This window comes from Sorex fumeus, unplaced genomic scaffold, assembly GCF_029834395.1.
Source record: "Sorex fumeus unplaced genomic scaffold, SorFum_2.1 ptg000010l, whole genome shotgun sequence".
In the NCBI taxonomy this organism is placed as follows: Eukaryota; Metazoa; Chordata; class Mammalia; order Eulipotyphla; family Soricidae; genus Sorex; species Sorex fumeus.
In genome coordinates, this window is record NW_026606067.1 from 35,044,326 (window position 1) to 35,067,782 (window position 23,457).

The 23,457-nt window shown below is 40.7% G+C and overlaps 1 protein-coding gene across 4 annotated transcripts in view; it reads right to left on the reverse strand.

Moving 5' to 3' along the window:
- TNIK (TRAF2 and NCK interacting kinase) overlaps nt 1-23,457 on the reverse strand; it is a 478,684-nt gene that overhangs the window by 180,543 nt on the left and 274,684 nt on the right. For all 4 annotated transcript variants that reach the window (XM_056110725.1, XM_056110723.1, XM_056110724.1 and 1 more), the window contains exon 4: nt 10,946-11,071. In XM_056110725.1, the coding sequence (XP_055966700.1) occupies nt 10,946-11,071 (126 nt within the window). The remainder of the gene's footprint in view (nt 1-10,945; nt 11,072-23,457) is intronic.

Consider the following 23,457-nt stretch of genomic DNA (forward strand, 5'->3'; position numbering starts at 1 on the left):
ACTTAGTCCTATAATAAGTTCCTCCCCAAATGGGGAGTTGCTTTCCCTCGCTCTTCTACTTTCCAATAAACTTTTCTACTTTCTAAAAATATAATTAAAGGAACATATTTTGGAGGGGAGAAACCCCTTCTTTTGCTTCTGAATTATAATTTTAGACTTGAAAAAAGAAATTACATGAAGGAAAAATCCTAAGCATTCCAAAAATAAAATAATGAGTCCCAAAGATATATAACATCCTAACTGTTGCCCATAATGTGTCTTGATAAAGAACAACTTTATTTCTCAAGAATGACAATCAAAGTTTAATCACAATTAAAGCCTGGAATTTTTAACAGCAAGAAGTCTGCTCAGTGGTCAAACTTCCATGATCCCATGCCAAAGGAAAAATCCACCTCAGAGTCAGGATGACGGCAGTGAAAGAATGCAGAAGATCATTGCAAGAAGCTTGTATTTGGTATCTGCCCAGCTTTCACAGGGTAAAAGAGGGAATATTTTTCTGCCAGATGTAAATTATTATAGGTTCATTTGTCCCTGGTCTTAGTTATGGAAACTCAGTTTTAGGATTTAAACAATGTACAACTCTGTGTAGCAGGAGATAGCTAAACAGTGAGCGTGTCCTTCGCACTCAGGACTCCTGGATTTGATCCCTGGCCCTGCAAGACTTCACCTGAGCAATGATCTGTGAGTAGCCTCCCTTGTATCACCAGGTGTGGCCCAAGCACAAACCATCCTCTCCCCACAAAAGAAAATCACAACTCTGCATTTCATAATTATATGCCCAAATAGAAGAAATTGAATGGGGTCATGAGAACAAGTTTTCAGACAAGTTAAATATAGGAAAAGCTACCTTTGGACAAAGAATTTGGTAGCAAAGGATATTAAAAAGCATGATGATGGTATACAGGGATTTATAATAAGAAATTTATGTATTTGGTTTTCCAAGCACAAGAAATCTGAAAACCCTTTCCTAGGTGATGGGAGCCACAAATCGTAACAGGGTAAGGTTTGGGAAGTATCAAAGCATGGGGCTGGTTCTTAGTGGAGTCACCCTAATGACTAGAGGTTGAAATTTTTATTTATTCATTTATTTCATTTCATTGTATTTTTTGTTTTAAGCACACACTCAGCAGTTCTTAGGGCTTAGTCCTAGCTTTTGCATTTAGAGACCACTCCTAATATGCTTGGGGGTGGGGTGGGAGGGAGGTGTGTCATACTGGGGGTTCCAGGAATGGAATCTGGGTCAACCATACGCAAGGCAAGCACTGCGCCTGCTCTATTCTCTCTGGTCCTGAAGTAAGAAGTTTTAAATCCATATATTACTCCTTGGGAGAGATGAGGGACTAGAGATTGAGTTCAATAGCAGAAATTGGTTATTTAATGAAACTAGGCCTATGTTATGGAGCTCCCCACCCCCATAAAAACCCAAAAGATGAAAGTCCCTCGTTGGGAAACACATGGGGATTTGTGTAGAAAGTCAAGTCTGGATTGTGGACAGGGCTTGCAAAATCAATATACATCACACATCCGTTGACATGGGTTATATACTCTTTGTAATATATCTGAAATCTTGGAAGAAAATGGTCTTTGAGTGGTGTGAGTTTTGCCAGCAAATTAACAGAACCCTAAAGGTATGAGGCAGGGTTACAGCAGCCTTCAGTTTGTAGCTGGTTTTCTGGAAGCACAGGGAACAACCCAGATTTGCAATTTATTATTTTTACTTAATTTTTTATTAACACATTGAGATTTTCATAGTCCATTATTAAGAATATTATGTCTGAGCCCCAGACCCACCTCCAAGGTCAACTTCCCCCTCACCAGTGTCCCAGTTCTCTCCCCATCACCCCCAGTCTGTCTCTTTTTTTAAAAAATTTTATTGAATCACCATGAGATAGTTACAAGCTTTCATGTTTGAGTTACAATCACACAATGATCAAACACCCATCCTTCCACCAGTGCCCATTCCCCACCTCCAATGCTCCCAGCATCCTTCCCACCTCCTCCCACCCCCCATCTCACTCTGCCTCTGTGACAGGGCATTCCCTTTTGTTCAGTCTCTCCTTTTGGGTGCTGTGGTTTGCAAAAGAGGAATTGAGTGGCAATCATGTTCGGTCTAGAGTCTACTTTCAGCATGCTTCTCCCATCCTGGGAGGATCCTCCCAACACCCTTTATTTGGTGCTCCCTTCTCTATCTGAGCTGCCATTTCCCCTAACATGTGCGGCTGGCCTCCAAGCCGTGTAGTAAACCTGGTACTTATCTCAGCCATTCTTGGGTGTTAGTCTCCTATTTTGTTACTTTATGTTCCCCAGATGAATACAATCTTTCTATGTCTGTTCCTCTCTTTCTGACTCATTTCACTTAGCATAATACTTTCCATTAGTACCACTTGTATGTAAATTTCATGACTTCATCTTTTTTAACAGCTGCATAGTACTTCATTGTGTAGTTGTACCAAAGTTTCTTTAATCAGTCATCTGTTCTTGGACACTCGGGTTTTTTCCAGATTTTGGCTATTGTGAATAATGCAGCAATGAACACAGAAGTGCATATGTCATTTCGACCCAAGTCTGTCTCTTTGATAAGCACATTTAAGAAGTTTGGTCTTTTATTCTTTAGAGTCTATGCTTCTTTTTTATTTCTTAAGACCGTTTTACTGAATCACTGTGAGACAGACCCTTACAAAGCTATTCATGAGTAGGTTTCAGTATATAGTGTTCCAATGCCCATCCCTCCACCAGTGCACACTTCCTAGCACCAATGTCCCCAGTTGGTTTTCACAGTAAAAGGCTTGTGGGACTGAATGCTGATCTGGGTATCTGGTGCTATTTCCAGGTAGAGAATGTGAGAACGGAGTTCAATTATAGGACAGCCAGCAGGTGTTACAGAATTTCTTGGCTGTTTGTGAAATAAAGTCACACATCAGAATTGGGTACCAAATTCTACAATTCATAAAAGTGAAGTAAACATTTAACATAAACATTAACATAGGTTTCCTCTAGGAAGACGTCTAGAGTGTTGTATAAGCGATCTCTATAAAAGCTATGTGCATACCTAAATTCTTTTTATGGTTAAGGTCTGAGACAGTATAGAAAGCATAATACATCTAACATTCTTAAGTATAAAAGAAGGAATCATTATATATTCATTCTTTTCACACTAACACATAAAATGACTTTATTAAATCTGAAATCAGGTCCAGTTGCAAGGTAGTAAGTTAAGTGCTAGTTTGTCTCTGAATCTGCAAGTAACTTACACTGTTTTTATGTAGATCACTCAGTAGGGCAGCTCTCAGCTTGGGAGATTGTTTGTAATTTTCCTCCTGTTGCTTTAGGTATGCCTATATTTACAAAATTAATTATTTTCAAGCTTTCTACTCTAAATAATGTTTTATCATATCTTCATATAAGTTACCTAGCCTCTAGACTGAATATAGGAAGTTTTTTTTATCATAAAAATGACAAACACATTAAAACAATCCAATTTCACCCCAATGTCTCATTTATGATAGAAATAACTGAGACAACTTGTTATTACTATTTAAAAGATTCATTTATAGGTGATTAAATATTTAATAGTACTAGCTGAAATGCTTTCATTTAAATGTTATAATAGCCATAATTGTTAGTGGTCATATTTTTCCCTGAAATCAAGATGATCCTGCCACACAAACTCCAACTTTAGTTTTTGGGGTGGCAAACATCAATGCTGAGTCTAGAAGGTACCCTTTATGGGTAGTTGAAAGAAGTTGCTTGCTAATTCATGTCAAAATCCACAAAAACCTTGTCTAGGAAGTGACAAGTTATGTCAATGCTGGCTACTGAGTTTGTTTGGAAGGCCACATGGGTGAGGCCCCTGGTGGGCAGGGGTGTGTGTTCCTCCCACAGCTGACAAACCATTCTAGCATACTGATACTGTTTTATATTTCAGACTCTCAGTAGTTCCAGATCATCTGAGTTTTCAAAACTCTACAAGGAATCCAGACTTCTGTGTGAAAATGTTCCATTTTTCTAATGTTGCCAAAATTAAAACACCACCATCTTATGTGAAAAAAAAAAACATATTCAGCTGGTTACAAGTTTGGAAACTCTGAGCTGGTCCACAGTTTTCATGTTTGTTACAAAGACACCAAGGGCCATAGACGATGCATGTATGGAAACTAGAACCCATGCCTCTAAATTCCAGGGCAGTTTTCAGCCAACTGTTGAAATCTCTGTCTCTAAATTGCCAACATTATAATTTCTTAACTCTTAGCTCTGTGAATTTGCCATGTGACCATCTAGTGAATGGCTTATTGAGTCGCTTCAGTACAATGATTCCCTATTTTCTGAGACCACTTACATTTCAGAAGTTAATCTGAAATGTGGTTCCTTTGATAAGATATTCTAGTGTGATGACTGTTGTGGTGGGAACACAAGAGAATGCAAAACATGTGTGACATCACTTTCTAATTTAACAGAAATTAGTCTGTTTAATAAAGCACACTTCTGACTCCTTTCTGAAGGGTGTGCAGGAGGATGGAGCCGTCCCTCCTCATAAGCTGCAGTGAAATGAGCCAGCAATGACGGGTGTCATGCTCGCCTTGTTTCTGAGATCAGAATCTTTATTGCAAGAGCTCCCTTTTTTGATTTCCGGATCAGGCCCTGAGCAGTTGATAAAGGAGAATTACTTGACCATTATCACAAGTAGTGGTATTTCCACAAAGAGCTGGTACTAAACAAGAGTTTATCTCTACAATAAGACTGACAGAATTCGCATAGATAACAATTCAATCAGACACCAAAACCAGAAAATATATTGGCTTATGGGATATGTATAAACCTCAGCTCTTCAGCGCCACAGCAAAAAAAAAAATGTGAAGGAGGGGCCAAGGAGATAGTATAATGGGCAAGCTCTTGCTTGGCCTGTGTGTGATGTTCAGCACTTCATGTGGTTTTCAGAGCACAATCCCCGAGCACCTCATGGTGGGGCCCATTCGGCGTCACCGTCCTCCTCCCCTAAAAACAAAGAGATCCTGTAGCTTGAACGTTGGGGATAAATGTTAGAAATTCTGCTTTTGCAGTTTATTATCAGTGTCTATATATAATCCATAGCATCCCTACATAAATGAATCATAACAGAATGCCATTTGTCCCAAGTCAGCTTGCAAGAACTTTACAATGATTGGGGAAAGAAGGCATTCATAAAGGATGTAAAGTACTTTAAAGAATATATTTCCTAGACTTCACAGCAATCTTGCTTGGCAGCTAAGGCACCTTGTTCTCCTCTTTCAAAATGTGGAAACGAAGGAAGGAAAAAATGAAACTAAACTTACTTAAACACAAAGCTTCAGTCCTATTGAGAATACCAACCTTTGATGTCAGATATAAGGAGAAGACATAGCATTCCGGGACTTGACTCAGGTTCAAACCGGCATTTATCTAGTTTATTGGCTTCATCATACAGTAGCCATGAGACCTTGTGCAAATTTCGTAATTTAATAAAACACCAACATTTTAGTATGTGTGAATTACAAATTTCCAATTTAAAATGTATTAATAAATATGTAGTTAAACAATATGACATTATAAACAAGGACAGTATTTGACATGTGATAAGCTGGCTACTTCATCTGCCATCAGAATGGAAGGTTATGGAATAAGAAAAGAGTATTATATTCTGTAACCAAGTTCCCCCCAATGTGTGACGTAATACTAGTTTTCTAACTATAGTGCTTCAGTTCTGTCTTTACTTTTAAAAATTAGCTCCGTAGAAACGCAACTAGAAAAAGAAAAGATTCTTTTGTTCCTCCCCATGTGGTGTTTTATCACTCTGTATTTCCTTTCTTTCTTGGTTTCTCTGTGTGTGTATGGGGGTAGGGTGAGGGAGACACATCTGGCAGTGCTCAGAGCCTACTCCTCCTGTCTTGCTCAGGAATTACTCAGGGCTGTGCTCAGGGGATCATATAAGGTACTGGGGATTAAACAAACACAAGAGGGCTGAGTGAAAGGCAAGTGTCTAAACTGTCTCTTCGCTTCCCAACTTGCTTTGTATTTTCATCCCCAGTGATATGAACACTAATGGGTAATGCTAACAGTTCGAATAATGCTAACCAGTCCCAACTAGTCAGGGGACAGTCAGAAGGGTCCTCAGCATAGGCACAACTCTGACACAGGCTTTCTGACTTCCAAGCTGAACAGGGTCTGATATTGCCTTGTTTTTCCATCCACACTTAGTTTCCAGGGAAGAAAAAATGAGTGTGTGTCAACTTCAGGAGGGGCTTATCTTGTTAAAACAGTCTCCTCCAGAGGCCATTGGACAGTCAGGTTTGGGCCCACAGTGACAAGACATTTTGGGCCTCAGGGGATGGGGGTGGAGCCAGTCCTGTCCTCCCTGTCCCAACTAGACCCCAAGTCATCGCCCATGAACGGCCTCTCTGGCTCCTGATCAAGCTGCTTAATGGCCAAAATCCCAGAGACTCACTCAGAAACAAATCTTGAAACCCAGTGGCCTTGCAGAAATGTGTCTGGACCCCGCTGTAGGTTACTGTCGCCGGGCCACCCCAAGGGGGCAAGGAAAGGGTGCTATCCCTCCGCCTGCTCCCCTTTGGTGGCTTGGTGGCCGCCATCGCCCAGAGGCCATTGGACAGTCAGGCTTGGCCCTGCAGTGACAAAACTTGTTGGGCCTCACGGAATGGGGGTGGTGCCGGTCCTCTCCTCCCCACCCCAACGAGACCCCAAGTCATCACCCATGAACGGCCTTTCTGGCTCCTGATCAAGCTGCTTAACGGCCATGATCCCAGAGACTCAGGAGCAAATCTCGGAACCGAGCAGGTTTGGGCAGAAATCCCTCCGGATTTAAGTGTTAAAATTTCGGAATTTCAAAATCACGCCACCACTACTGCAGCCATGTGACATCATATGTTATTCATAACCAGCAATAGAAAACAAGTTGTCTACTGTTGCCTTTTCAGCAGATCTGAGTGTTGGGGTAAAATCTCAAATAATAATGGTGGGTCTGGTGTCAAAATACTGAATGTGATCAAAGTAGAGAGAGAATAATGTGGAAATCATCTGCTCCACAGGTAGGGGTAGGGTGTGGGATGGGAAATACTGGGGTTGTTAGGGGTGGAGAATGGGCACGGGTGAAGGTACGGGTGTTTCATTGTATGACCAAGACTTAGACCCAAAAGCTTTGTAACTGCTCTCACAGTGATCCAATAAATAAAATTATAAAAAATGAAAAAAGAAGTAAGGTGGAGTTCATGCACAATTCAATCAGCTAATCAGTGGCTGAATAAATAGCAGTACTCCTACATAAAAAAAAAAGTCTCCTCTTGCTCTCCCTGCTTCTGCTATGGCTTCCAGTCAGCCTAGTCTCCACCCCTCCCACCCACTTACCGACCAGAGAAATTTGTCACTATGGGAGTCAGAACCCATTCCGACACCTCAAATTCTCCGAATGGCACCCACCTCTCTCGGAGTGAAAGCTGCCTTTTCCCCCAAGAGCCTCTATGCTATGGATCCAGCCATCCTCTCCCATGAGTTCTGATTGCATTAGACTCGTGGCTATCGCAGGAAAATATGGGGCCTTACTTCAGTTACATACAGTGGAACTTCCTCTGCCCACTCTGCTCACCACCACAACCCTTATCTGCCTCCCATGGAACTGTTACCCGCTTTTCCAGGAACTTATCAGCTTTCTGCAGCCCCTTGACTGTTCTTATTTGTTACATGTGTTGTTTGTTATCTCCCGTAAGAACATAAGCTGTATGAAAGTAGGAAGTTTCATCAGTTTCGTTCACTGAGATAGCTTAACTGTCTTGAAGAATGTCTCGTGTCAAACAAGTGCTTGATGAGTGTTGATGTGTATTTGGAGAGTGAATGAATAAATGGAATCAATAAATAACACACAAATATACAGATTCTTTGTTCCCCAGAAGCATAGCCATGCTCAAGAGTAGAGTAATTGTGCACGATGAGAACTTGTGGGCAGTGACTCATTTTTAGAATACAAAACCTCATGCTCATACCATGCACATGCAAACAAGCCTGCTGTTTTCTCCCAGGGTTGATCTAAAAAAGGACTGCAGATTTATCTCGATCACGACCATCCTGTTGTTTGTCGATTGCCTTGAGCAGGCCCCAGTAATGTCTCCTTCATCCGAGCCCTGAGATTTTTTTAAAAGTGCCATATTAAAAGCTCTTTCAGGGTTAGGAGAATGAGACCCATCATTGTTACTGGTATTTGGCATACTGGGTACACCACGGGGAGTTTGCCAGACTCTGCCATGTGGGCAGGTTACATTCGGTACTTTCTATCTCATCAAAAGTAAAATAAAATAAAATGATAGCCAGGGCTGGAGATGTAGGATAGTGGGTAAGTTGCTTGCTTATATAAGGTTTAATCAGGTTGATCCTTATTGTACCCTGAGAATGGCCAGGAGTGATCCTCGATTACATAGCTGGGAGTAAGCCCTGAGCAAATTCAGGAAAGAGTAACCCTTAACCCCACAAAATAATAAGTTCCAGCACCTTTCAGAACCTCAGACCAAGCAAAATGGCCGTTGTGTGTATTCTGTCCATACCAATACTCAGTTTGCATGAGTTTATTAATACATATGGAGACCCTGGGAAAGTCGACTAAATTTATCCAGCAATTTTTCTTTGCTTGAAAAAAAATCTCAACATAAGGAAAAAAGGTGAAAATAATCAGGTCCTGCTTGACCACTCCTCTCCTTCTCACAATCAATGTTCTATAAATAAAATATTCCATGTTAGGGGCTGGAGAGATAGCACAGCGGGTAGGGCATTTGCATTGCACGCGGCCGACCTGGGTTCGATTCCCAGCATCCCATATGGTCCCCTGAGCACCGCCAGGAGTAACTCCTGAGTGCAGAGCCAGGAGTAACCCCTGTGCATTGCCGGGTGTGACCCAAAAAGCAAAAAAATATATATTCCATGTTAGATTTTCATTAAATAAGAAAACCTACTACTTGCTCTGGCCCATCTCGCAAAAGGAATGGTATTAACAATTAGGTGTGACTCATCTAGAAATACTTCTACTGCTTCAGGTGATGAGCTGAGAGGTGGTTCCAGAGCTACATTAGTGCTTTCTTTTAATCTGGAGCCATAGTCTGACTAAAAATGTCTTTCTATAAATATCATTAAAAGAGCTATTACTATCCTCTTATTATCTGTGGCTGCTTACAGCAATATAACATTTACTGCTACAATAGATTCTTGACAATGCCAAGGCCTTTGGGAATACAGAGCCTTTCCAATTTTTTGCCATCTTATTATAGCCTTTGGATCTCGCAGGCCACACGGAAATTAAATTTTCAAAAGTATTGGTAGCCATTAGGTGAATTAAGAATAATAGGTTGACCAAGTATGTCACTGTCACTGTCCTCCCATTGTTCATCGATTTGCTCAAGAGGGTCCAGTAACATTGTGAGACTTGTTAGTGTGTTTGGCATATCGAATACATCATGGGGAGCTTTCCAGGCTTTGCCGTGTGGGCGAGATACACTCAGTAGCTTGCCGGGCTCTCCAAGAGGGGCAGAGGGATTAAAGGCAGAGGAATCAAACTTGAACCGGCCAGGTTGGCCTCGTGCAAGGCAAACACCCTACCCGCTATACTATCACTCCAGCCCAACCAAGTATGTAGAAATAATAATTACTTTTCAGTCACCAAATAAATAAATATTCTGTCAGCCTCACAGCCCAGGACTTCCCAAAGGCTCAGGACAACTCTGAGATATAAAAATCACCTTCTTGTCCTCATAGACCTGATAGCAGTGAAGAATAAAGATAACAAGAAGCAAAAACAAGAGGAAAAAGCAGAAGTGATTCTGATGTTAGACTTCAGAGACACATAAGAGAAAAACAATGTAGATATACAAAAAAAAATGTTTCAAAAATTGAGTGATTTGAAAAATTTCCCAGAAACATGGATGTTGAACACAATTGGTATATATATTCTAGATATTGCTACAATGTTAATATATACATACATTTATAATTATATTTGTTTTGAGAAAAATGAAAATATTTAAAATTCTTTAATCTACGATATCTAATTATAGGTCTAAAAAAAGACTTAGTAAGTGCCACCTGAAAAATTAAGTGAACAAGTCATCCATTTACAGAAATCAGAAATGGTAAGAGAGGAAATTTGGGCTGGGTAAGTAAGACAGGTAGGGTGTACAAGTCCATTTAGTTAGACACTGGATACTAAATGAAGTGTCGATTTAGCATCAGACATTATCTAGTATGTTTCACTCATAAAACTTGAATTTAAATTTCACTCATCCATAAAATAATTATAGAAAACAGGGAAAGACTCACATTGACCAGGAGTACATAGTATCTGTACCATTTCTAATGACAGAGATTTGGGGTTGCTTATTTATCTTCTGTGAAAATCTTATTTTTATCATATAAACAAGTGAGGATAATAATGACAACTGTTGCAAAAAGAGTGAATTTATAATCCACATAAAATAAATAGTGTGGTGTCTAAAATACAGTGAAAATACAATAAAGATACTGGTGAAAAAGAAGCATAGACATTTATAAGGATGGGTCACAAAAGTAAGAGCAGCTAGAAATATTTAAAAGATTTAAAGGTATTCAAGGACATGGAAGAAAACAATGTTAAGTACACAATGTTTTATGGATATCATGGAGCCAAGGGTTTCAAACAATTTGCTTACACATAGTTATCAGGCAGAGAAATGGACATGTAAAACCTGATTATTCTTCATCAAGAAAGACCAATTTGGGGGTATTGGAGAGAGTACAGGTGATAAGACGCTCACCTTGCAAGGGGATGATCCTAGTTTGATCCTTAGACCCAGACATGGTCCCAGGTCAGGAGTAAGCCCTGACAATGCTGGATATGGCCCAAACCATCTTTCTTTCAAATTCAAACAAATAAAGACAAATTTGGGTAGATAAAGTGACCTACCCAAAGCTGGTCATCCATGCCTGGAGGGTTCTTTTTGATAAAAGCACCATAGTATGTAGCAATATTCCGGTGATGAGAATATTTCTTAAGCATGTTAATTTCTTGCTTGATTTCTTCCTCTTCATCCTGTATTAGAACAATAAATATTTCATCATAAAAATCATTGTTTTTATTTTACATTATGTAAACCATCTACCTATCCATTTATCTACATTTATCTATCATCTATAGCAACTGTATGCTAAGGTCTTCATTTTTTCCCCCAGTGGTGATAAACCAACAAAACTATTATAGAACTTGACTTTTTCCTTGATAAGAAAGTACAAATATACGACAACATATTGGCAGTCTTTAGGGAATTCTGTTTGAACAGTAAACATGCGATCTGTCATACAATCCAGTGAATAAAATAACAGAAACACAACAAACTAACATCTTCGTTCTTCACTTGAAAAAGAGCAAGGTAAGCAGATTATTGTGTCAAAATTTACTCTAGGAGTTGGAATATTAATCAAGCACTATCACTGATCAAATCTGGTATTGGAAAGATTGAGGAAAGTGACAAGATAAAAATGCAGGCTCTTAGATTTTAAATTGTGAGGTTCATTTTCTTTGAAGTCTACTTTTATTGAAGTACCTGATTGAAGATGATAAAAGTCAGATGGGCAAGGGAGCAAGTCTAAGTTCCTAAGATCTGAGGCATTCACAAAGTAGGAGTACCCATCTTACCTTCGGGAAACTTAAGTATGAAAAGAAAGGGGGGGGGGATGTGATGGTGCCATGAGTGTGAAAGGAGAGCACTCTCTTACAGAGTTTCTTATATCCAAGTTTCATTCATTCTGAGTTTCAGTCTGAAGAATATGAACACAAGCTGGTGAAAATACATATACTCCCCACATTTTGGAAAGGAGTATATCTATTCTCAAATACTTCTATCTTGATTGAAAATATGCCATTTGAACATAAGAGTGTTTTAAGTGTCAGGGTGAAAATATTTTCATCTCGACAATTCTCTTAAATGTCACAGCAATGATTATCCCTGAGAATAATACGCTTTGGGGCTTTAATTTTTTGTCGTTGGTTTGGACCACATGCGGCGATGCTCAGGGGTAACTCCTGGCTCTGTGCTCAGGGATTCTTACTGGTGGTGCTCTGGAAACCATATGGGGTGCCGGGGATCGAACCCTGCATGCAAGGCAATTGCGAAACCCACTGTACTATCTCTCTGGCTCCAGATAAGTCAACTTAACCTGAAAGAGCACTCATGGTATCCCTGTCTGCACCGTTTCCCTTACAGATGTTTCAGCTCCCTCCCTACATGTCTGGGCCCTTATATAATAACTTCATTTCCTCCATTCCTTTTCCCGTAATTCCTACTCATTATCCCTGATTGATTGAGTTCAACTGATACTCAATAATTGTATGACATATGTTTTCCTTAGTTTTTCTCAGGCAATGTTAAAGCCCTCCAGCCCCCTCCTCAATATTAGCTTGTCCATCTCCTATACTTCTTATAAGCAGACATTATATTTGCTGGTTCTGTAATGGAATATGAGTCTCACCAACTTGGATTTGCTCTTTTACTTGACCCTCTTCTCCCTGTATCATAAGCTTCCATCTTCTGTCAGATCCCAGTTCAAAGGTCTCTTCCACATCACAGCTTTTTAAATCTGCCTAATCCAATCACTGTATCACTGTCTTCCTGTTGTTCATCGATTGACTCGAGCAGGCCCCAGTAACGTCTCCTTCGTCCTTGCCCTGAGATTTTAAAAAGTGCCATATTCGAGGCTCTTTCAGGGTCAGGAGAATGATACCCAACATTTTTACTGGTTTTTGGCATATTGAATACACCACGGGGAGTTCGACAGACTCTGCCGTGTGGGCAGGATACTTTTGGTAGCCTGCCAGGCCTGATCCAATACCATGGATCAATCCCATGCCATGCCTATTCCATTTTAGCACTTACCGGAACTGCAACCCACATTCATAGGTCTGATCATTTTATTACAGCGTCCTACCCTTTCAGTCCATAACAATTATCACTACAAGGATTATACCTGTTTTTGATTTCTATAACATCCCTAGCCCGAAACAAAAGACCTGTTGAGTAAGCATAAGTAAAAAGGAAAATTTCTGCAAAGGGCCCAACTCCTTTCAGCATCATTGATGACATCTTATCCTTTCAGATGAGAATAAGCTAAGGAGAATAGTAAACTGTGACGTTTATGACCACACTAAAATATAATCACTGTACACAAACAAAGAAAAAGAAATGTGCAAACCTAGTAGAACTAAGCATGCTATACCTTACAAAGCTTAACTAAGCCAAAGGCTAGTAAACTTAAAATAGAATGCAGAATTCGGATGCTGAGCTAAGGAGAAACCTATGGCCCTTGCATTGAGGGGGAGAGAAGAGGAGTGAGGAGCAAGAAAAGATGTTGAGGGGTGTGTGTGTGTGTGTGTGTGTGTGTGTGTGTGTGTGTGATGCTGACCAAGGAATTCTCTTCTGCAGTGTCCTCCCCTTCTCTGCAGGCATAAGGAGAGTGTGACCTTCACAGGCCTTCAACTTGTTTAAGTGTTCCTGCAGTATATCTTTGACTACTTACTATGGTACATGTTAGCTATTTTAAATTCACCATGTAAGACCAAATAATTGTGGTTGAATGTACGATGTGAGTGGGTATACTTTTGTCTAAACAGAAGAAGAGAAAACAAATCTGAGGGTTTCTGTGGGCAGTCTGGCATCAGTGCAGCTGCTCTCTTTAAAGAGACAACTATATAAGGTGATGTGATACCTCCAACTTGACCAGGCCAGGCTTTCAGGCTCTCTTAAGTCATTTCTAGTGAGAAAATAGGTTGGTTTTGCAAGTCTTTGCTGCTTGCCTTTGATAACAGGAGGGTGGGTGATATGGGAGAATTCAAGAGGAGAAAGAAATGCTTTAAAATCAGCTTACCATATCATTAAGAAAATAAGGGCTGGAGCGATAGCACAGCGGGTAGGGCATCTGCCTTGCACGCAGCCAACATGGCCAACCCGAGTTCGATTCCTCCGCCCCTCTCGGAGAGCCCGGCAAGCTACCGAGAGTATTCGATATGCCAGACACAGTAACAACAAAGTCTCCAATGGAGACGTTACTGGGCCCGCTCGAGCAAAAGAACTCATAACATAGTTAAATAACAATGTAATTCAGTATATAATTAAGTCTAAAATAAATTGTATTGGAACTCAAGAGGACATCAACATATTCTACAGCCTTGCAAAGGTAAACTGAGGCAACCGGTCAACATGGAAAGCTTACATCAGTCAAATGAGGTTGGCAAAACAGAATATAGGGTGAGTTTGGATTTCTTTCCTTCCTGGTTTTATGAACTCAAGAAAAGAACCCCACCTGGGAGCTTAAGTTTTTCATCTATATTGTAAAAAAAATATTGTAATAATAGTGTGACTATGTATCGTTTTTTGGAATAGTTAAATGCAGAATATGAAAGTTATGGAGTGTAAAACCAAGTAAACATTATTAATCTTCTAAAGAATAAATCTAGAGGAGGAGGATAGGAATTTTAGGTTTAAACTGAAAGCTTCCCAAACACAATTATAGAACCACTGTGGGTTCATGACTATGTGACTATAATACAGAACCTTGATCTTGCTCTTAAATGACCCCTGTAAGTGAGCATGCAATTTACTGCCTTTGGGTCTACTTTTTATCTGGAGTTTCATTTCCAGGGAAATGATGGCAGCATGTTGTTCAGAGAAATTGAAAGAGACATTTTCTAGCAAGCAATAAAACCAATTAAATGCTCATGCATATATGTTACCCTCTCATATTGGGTTTCTTAAAGAAGGTGGGCGATATTGCATTCCAAAGGACAAAGACAAGCTCACTCCCTCACTGACTCTGCTCTCTAGATTCATGACTAAATCTCTGAGGAGATGTAAACAAAGCTGCTACAATTAATGGATCTATAGATCTCCTGGTTGAAAGCTCTGGGGTGCCTTCAGGAGAGGGGCAGGAAAGAAGCCCTGACAGCCACACCCACAATGCACAGCTGCTACTACACCAATGGCCCAATTCTATGTTCACATGAATAACCTCTTCAGAAACATCAGACCCCGAAAATTCCAGGTACACACCGGTTTTCAGGCTGAGAACTCTGGGGTCTTCTCAGAGAGTGGGTGGGCACCCCCCCCCCCATACTTCCAGAAGCTCCACCACCCACGCCCAGCCACTACCCTGTCAACTCAGGGTCAATTCTAGAAACCTAAAGTTCTGGACTGCAGAGCCATCTATCAGGTCTCAACGCCTCCAAACTCACAATACTGACATTCCAGTCAGAGCACACCAAATCAGATGGGAAAGTGGCATAGAAGCCAACTAAACTCAGCAAACAAAAACAGCAACACAGAAGGCTCAGCTAGCAACAAAGAGCTTAGACGTCAAACAAGGAACCCGAGGGGAGATGGAACAATCTTCACAAATTTTCCTTTACCTAAAAATTTCTGATAATTTTATTAGTCTTTTAACAGTGCTACCATACTAATTATAACAAGGAATATAAAAATAAATTACTATGTCTTTGCTAAGGGGGCAAGCTCCAAGGATTGTTGGGGACATTGAAAGCCCGTTGTAACTGTATGATGAACAACTTTGTAACCTACAGTTTAAATTAAAAATAAATAAATAAGTGAAATATCTCCCAAATAAACTAATGACACTGTGTCATAGTAAAAGCAAAGTAATAAATCCGAACTGCCACAAATTTATAAAGTGAATGGTTTGATTTATTTACTTTATTAAAGCACTGTAGGATAACATTGGTTTGTCTTTTCTGCCTTACCATAGGGAGCTTCAGTTTATTGGGTTACTCCCATCGCAGTGCTCCCATTCCTCTGTGTTTATTTGTAACTTCTTTCTTTGTACTCTGTTGACTTGTAAATATTGTTTTTCTCTTCTCCTTAAGTTCTTTGCATAGTTAATTCAGAGCAATGTCCTTTTTGTATGGACACAAGAAGACAGTTAATGCTATGCTTTTGGGAGTTAATTGATATTTACCTCCTGGGCATCTGTTTTCTTACCACCTAAGACTCAGGTGCCCTTACTTCCTAGCACCCCCAAAGCAGGGTCCCAACAAGGGACTGGATGGACCCAGGGCAAGCAATGAGCTATGTGCTACCCTGGTATTGAGAAGGGCTTGGCCAAAGTGCCAAATGCTCAACCATAACTTAAGAGCTTGGTAATGGACAAATGCTGTCATGATCCAAAAAGTGATGACTAGATTCAGACCCTGCTAGGGTTAGGAAAGATTAATCTGGCCTGAACACTGTAACATGAGTCTATGTCAATAAGTTCTCAGAGAGCTGCCCTACAAACCTCAAAGTATCTCTTACTGTGTCCAAACAAAAATAGCTAGTATTGATATGTTGATAGTTATTGGATTGAGGAAAGAAGAAAAACACCATAAGAGATATTTCGCCTATGGGCAGTCAGGAAGGGCTTTGGAATACCCCTAGGTGGTGTATCCACCCTTGAGCCTGATGGGCAGTCAGGAAGGGCTTTCTTATATTGATTTGGCTACCAGACTGGATGTAGCTTGGCTTGGTGCAGAGTGCTGGGGTTGAGAGAGAGGAGAGTTGGAAGAGGGGAGAGATAAGAGAGAGAGAGCAGGGCGGCAAGATGGAGTGCTAAGAGACTAGCAAGGGGGCCAGAGGGAGAAGAATGTAGAACACAAGAGCAGGCACGTGGAGAGAGAGCCCAGGCTGTGAGATGGAGTGTGGAGAGATGAGTGGGAGAGACAGGAGGAGATGGGAATGAGGGGCAGGGTGAGACCGGAATGGGGGGCTTAGAGAGACTGGAAGAGGCGCGTGGGGAGTATGGAATAAACGGCAACTGACCACCAACTGGCTTGGCCCTCATTTCCTTCTCTGTCTGCCCCATGGAATGGGCCTTCCTGGGTGGGAGAGCAGCCCAAGCCCCCCTGAACCCTGGTGGCGAGGGGGAGGGCCACTGGGGCTTCCCTGGCCGCCCTAGGAGATTAAACAAAGCGCCAAGATTTGCAAAGTTGTTTTCAATAGAGTTGCAGGCATACAATGTTCAGAGGAAGTAACTATAATAATCAGACCCAGTTTTCTCAGAATACGCTCTACTGCAACCAGAGGACTTCAAAATCTACGACTCATTATGTAATCTCCAGCATGGAATATAAACTGTAAATGTCAGGTGATTTCACCTGTAAATTGGATGCAGAATGTTTATCATACCTCCCTTTCAGGTATCTAAATGATTAAGCACTTTTTTATGCATATCTTTATTAGCACACAAAAAGACCCCCCTTAAGATCATGAGTGCATATGTATTGCTTAATATTTGTGATAAAAACAAAATTGCCATTTCTTCTTCTTGTCCCTGGACCTGGCCATGCGATTTGATTGGGCAGCACTGGCAAATGTGATGCAGCTGTGTCTTTAGAAGGATTTGTCACTGTCACTGTCACTGTCCTCCCATTCATTGATGGGCCCAGTAATGTCTCCATTGTGAGACTTGTTACTGCGTTTGGCATATCAAATACGCCAGGGGGAGCTTGCCAGGCTTTGCCATTCAGGCGAGATACTCTCGGTAGCTTGCCGGGGCTCTCTGAGAGGGGCGGAGGAATCGAACCCGGCTCAGCCAGGCTGGCTGCACGCAAGGTAAATGATCTACTGCTGTGCTATCACTCCAGCCCGAAGAACTCATGGCACAAGGAATGGCTGAGGGGCAGAAGCTTCTGCTTTGCCGGCCTGAAGCTGCAAATTTGCTCCCTGGTGCCACCTACATTCAATGGTGAAGAGCTGACAGCTGTGCTGACTTGAAACCCCCTGGTGCTGCAATGAATGTATGATCTATGATCTTCGGTACACATGGTCCAGGTGTGTGCAAACACCACCGCTTGAGTGTGCAACACCCTGTAGGCATCAAGACTAAAGATATGGCAAGCACTAAGATCAGGAATGCAGCCTTCCCTGAGCTCCACAACTAAAGTGTGCAGTCCCCAGAACACTACACTACAGAATATATGTCTGTGCACTGCAACTAGGGTATGTGACTTAACAAGCACCACAAACACGTGTGTGTGTGTGTGTGTGTGTGTGTGTGCGTGAGATCACCCATAATCGAAATAATGACAACAAAAATATGAAAGGGGAGTTTTTAAAAAGTTATTGGTATTAGGAAAGCCCTCACTATTTGCAGAGAACTCTGAGACATGAGAAATCATGACTGGTCTCTGAGAAAATGAGGAGTCATATGAAGAAATGGCGGTTTTCAAACGTAAGAGTTGTATGATTTCAGATAGTGATTTGAAGTCATTGGGTACTTGTGGTGACGACATGGTAATCACACACAGGGTCATGAAATACAGCCAAAGTCAACCTTCAGCTATATTCACTGTGTATCAGTTGTATGCTGTATGTATATTTTCTTTTATTCAAAAAATTTGCTTAAGCTAGATGGCTGTAGTGATTACATTTTACAATTGAGGAAAAATCTTTCAGAGAGGCTAAATTTCTCAAATTTATTCATTTTCTTTTTTTTTTCTTTTTTGGGTCATACCCGGCGATGCACAGGGGTTACTCCTGACTCATGCACTCAGGAATTACTCCTGGCGGTGCTTGGGGGACCATATGGGATGCTGGAAATCAAACCCGGGTCGGCCGCATGCAAGGCAAATACCCTACCAGCTGTGCTATTGCTCCAGCCCCAAGTTTATTCATATTTTAAATGTTAGAGTTAAGTTTCAAAACCAGATTCATCTGATTCCAAAGCCAGTGTTCAGACTGCAACTCCTAGACAAAAGAAAGACAATAATCCTTTGTGATTCTACAAAAACTATAAAGCATAGAAACAAGAATGTGGATTATCTTATACCATCATTAAAGAGACAACCTTTAAAGAGAAGAGCATTAAAAGGAATCAATTAGGAAAGCTTATTTTTAGCAGATGATAATATTTGCTTATGAATTATTTCAGCAGATAATGAAAGGATTTTAAGTTTGTAGATACCACATAGGGAAACCACTTTAAGTGTCTAGAACATACTGGGATTTAAAAATGAAATAAATAAGACATTTAATATTAGTGTGATTATACCAAAATTATGCTCAACATGCAACTTTCTGTCTATAAGACGTGGTGCATGGTGACGGGTATTAGAGCAGATAAGACCCGACCTTGCAAAGCGGCCAGAAGCAAAACCTTAAAAGAGGGAGTATTTGGGCAAAGTTGGCAAGAACAGGGCGTTCGTCAGCACCACGCGTTTGGTCTTGAGCCTCACTCCACCTCCTAATCACATGAGCCCTAGACCAGAAAAATGTCACATCATCTGCACTTGTTTGTTCATTGCAGCACTCTTTACAATAGCCAGAAACTGGAAGAAACCTGAATGCCCAAGGACAGATGACTGGTTAAAGAAACTTTGGTACATCTACACAATGGAGTACTATGTAGCTCTTAGAAAAGATGAAGTCATGAAATTTACATACAAGTGGTACAATATGGAAAGTATCATGCTAAGCGAAATGAGTCAGAAAGAGAGGGATAGACATAGAAAGATTGCATTCATCTGGGGGATATAAAGTAACAAAGTATGAGATTAATACCCAAGAATAGCTGAGATCAGCACCAGGAGGATTACTCCATAACTTAGAGGCCAGCCGGGTATCCTAGAGGAAAGGGCAGTTCAGATAGAGAAGGGAGCACCAAATAAAGGATGTTTGGAGGATCCTCCCAGGAGGGGAGATGCATGTCGAAAGTAGACTATGGACTGAACATGTTTGCCACTCAATGCCTCTTTTGCAGACCACAACACCCAGGAGGAGAGAGAGAACACAGGGGATTGCCCTGCCACAGAGGCAGGGGGGGGATGGGGGGATGGGGGTGGGAGGGATATTATCCATGGTGGTGAAAAACGGGCACTGGTGGAGGGATGGGTATCTGATCATTGTATAATTGAAACCCAAGCACAAAAAATTGTAAATCTACAACTGTAAAAAAAAAATAAAATAAAAAAAGATTAAAAATTTTTTTAAAAAAAGGAAAATGTCACATATGCTTAGCACGTCATCCTAACTGCAGCATCTAGTCTTGATTGGGATTGGACCAGGGCAAAGCAGAGTTGGAGAGGTGATAGTCCAATCATGCTGAACTTTATGCGACTGGACTTTCGTGTAAGCTGAGATCCTTTATAAAATATGTGTGTATCTGGCAATAAGGTGAACAGCCATCAGCTGCTCTCGGAGGGTGTTTCTCCCCATGCCCGTCATCCTTCACTCTACATCTGCCTGGACCCAGTGCAGAACGTGTCCAGACACGTTAGGAAAAAGCTGTTCCCCAGCAATAAGACAGGAATAAAAATGTGTAATCTAACAATGCAAGGGTATAGTCAGTTTGAATACTGAAAAGAAGTGAAGTATAGAAAAACTAAGTGCATTCTCCACCTCTCATCCTCCATTTAGGGCAGGGGCAGAGACTTTGACTGGTCCTGACTCTTCTCATCTGTCTCACTTTTCACAACAGTGTTCAGCATTGGCAGTAACTTCTGTTACTTGGTCTAACACTCTCAGGCAGGAAGGCCATTTGTCTTGTGTGTGGCCAACCCAAGTTTGCTCCCCTTTATCCCATATGGTCCCTCAAGCACTGCCAGGAGTGCACAGCCAGGAGTAACCCCTGAGCATCACCAGGTGTGACCCAAAAGCCCTCCCCCCCTATTTTTTTTAATTCTTTAAAAAAAGAATTACAGACTATTAGAACTGGAAAGGATTGCTGACATTTTTAGAATGTAATTTTTAAATTATAAATGATAATAATAATAAATTTGCTTCTTCCAACTGAAATTTTATTCAAGATGTCAACAACATTAACTAGTCATTTTTTTAACAAAAATAAGCATTTAATCTTTATAGGTTTAAATGCAAAATCCCTACGTATAAATTTAATCAATTAAACCAACAAAGATGTTAGTTTAACGACTATAAAACATTATACTTTATACATGTAAAGTGAAAACAGGAGCCAAAAAATTGAGATAGAAAAACAACAGCTGAGAAGTATAAATGGAGAGCCAACAATCCACTACTAAAGATTGTAAGTCTGTATTTAGACAGCATTCCCATAATTCCAGGGACTCCAGTCTCCTCATCCAAATGTCATTGTTTTCATCAATATCCAGTTTTCCCCTGGGAGACAGACAATCTCCCGCACAGACAATCCACTAGACTTATTGATCAAATGCTCTGAGGAACATTGAAAGGTACCAATACAAGGCACTATTAAATTCAAACCGTCATGATGTAAAAAATATTTCTTAAAACTGGTGCTTTTCTTAAAACCAAAGTGCTAATTTTTATTAGTATGGGGTTATAGGGAGCAGTTTTCAGGTCCATGTTTTACTCTTCACTTATTCTTAGCCAAAAGGCCCAAAACTGGTGCATGTTTCACTCTTAAGTAATCTCTCTAAGCTCTCCCAGTTCTTCACCCCATTTTCAGGCATATGTACAAAAATCCAGACACACATAAGCCACCAAAAGGGAAGAATTCTTCCTGCAAGGTAAGAAGAGATGCTGACGTGATCAGAGTGGGCAGCCCAGCCTGTTCACTTTTAGAAATCTAGGAGCTTTCCAAGTTTCTACATGCACTGGAACATATAGAATGGAAACACTGAAAATAGCCCCAAAGGTGGAGGATATCATGGAGACAGAGAAACATTTATCTTTTCTCTGTTAAAACCTCTCAGCAGGTGCTTTATCGGATTGTTTTATCTTTTGGAGAAATCTACCTTAATAGTTCAAAAGGTGAAGCACCAAAGAGCTTCACTGAATCCACCGGGAGGTCAAGATTCTACAACCACAAATGAATACTCCTCTACCAAAATAACCAACACCAGTTCAGTCCACTAGTTTTCATGTGGCTGATACTTTATCAGGTAACACACTGGCCACCAAGAAAAATCAGTTAAGTTCTCTTAGTACCTCTGTGAGCTTCTTGAAAGAAAATCACACATGCCTAAGTAATTGTCCAACTGTTTGTCAATGTCTCTCACGCATATGAATTATAAGACAGAGAAGGTAGGAATGGCCATTTCTGTTGTTTACAGCATATCTGTTGAATCTTCTGAGTAAATGAGTACATTCCTATAATTTTAGTCTTCAGTTTCTGGAATTTTCCCCCACTTCCTCTTCTGGATTCTACTGTACACTAAGTCATTTGAACAACCACATATGTACAGACCAAGAACAGGTGGTGAAGATTGGGATAAGTCCCGTTTACAAGTATTAAGTAAAAACCCAAGTAGGGGTTATTTTATAGCCCAGATTTCCATTCCCTAATACGTCTATCAAAATTCATTAATGAACTCTTTTCATTCCTATTGCTTATCCCACTTAGTTATTCACAATATATTATCAGGACAGTGGATAAAATTATTTACCGAAATCACACTATGTGTCAGACACCAGATACTCTTCTTTTTAGCCTCACAAAAAGTTTGCAGTGTGCATTTGCACAAAAAAATTGAAACTCAGCGAATTTAAGAAACATTTCCAAGTCATTAAAGAGAGTGGGATGTGACTTTCAAGGCTATACTTTGACAGTGTTCCCCTATCTGTCACCATCTGTCACTGTTATTCCCAGGTGTGGGGAGGGTGTAACACCCAGACTACTTGGATATGAATTAGAACTCTGTCATTTCCTGTCTGTGGGTCTTGGGCAAGTTTCTTTGTACTTTTAAATCAGAGGTCCCCTAATGACAGTTCTTTTGAGGATTAAATGTAAGCTGCATTAGACCAATGCTAGCCACATAATAAGCACTCCATAAATTTCTTTAGTCACATCTAGTGGTTCTCAGGAGCTATTCCTGGCTTCCCGCTTAGGAGTGGCTTCTGACAGGGCTCTGGGTACCATGGTGAGGTACCAGGAGCTTGAATTTGGTTTGGCAGGATGCAAGGTAGGAGCTTTTACCCTTATACTATCTATCCAGCACCATTATTAGTCACTTTTTGTGACCCTGGCTGCTGTTTTAATTGTTATCAACAATAGTATTATTTTCCATATTGCTAATTATTTCGTAGAACTGCCTCTCTTTCAAAGAGAGGAACTAAATGTACTTGGAAGAGTGTTTCCCTCTGACTCTTCCAAACAATACAAAATGGAAGCTACATTTTTTTCCTTTTTGACAATTTCAGCAAACACACTGCCCACTAACTATGATCAAAGCATTCAACCAGATGGGGTTGGAGCGATAGCACAACAGGTAGGGAGGGTATTTGCCTTGCACACGACTGACCCTGGTTCGATTCCCAGCATCCCATATGGTTCCCTGAGCACCGCCAGGGATAATTCCTGAGTGCAGAGCCAGGAGTAACCCCTGGGCATAGCTGGATATGACTCCAAAACAAAACAAAACAAAACAAAAACACTGTCCTCCCATTGTTCATCGATTTTGCTCGAGCGGGCCCAGTAACGTCTCCATTTTGAGACATCTTG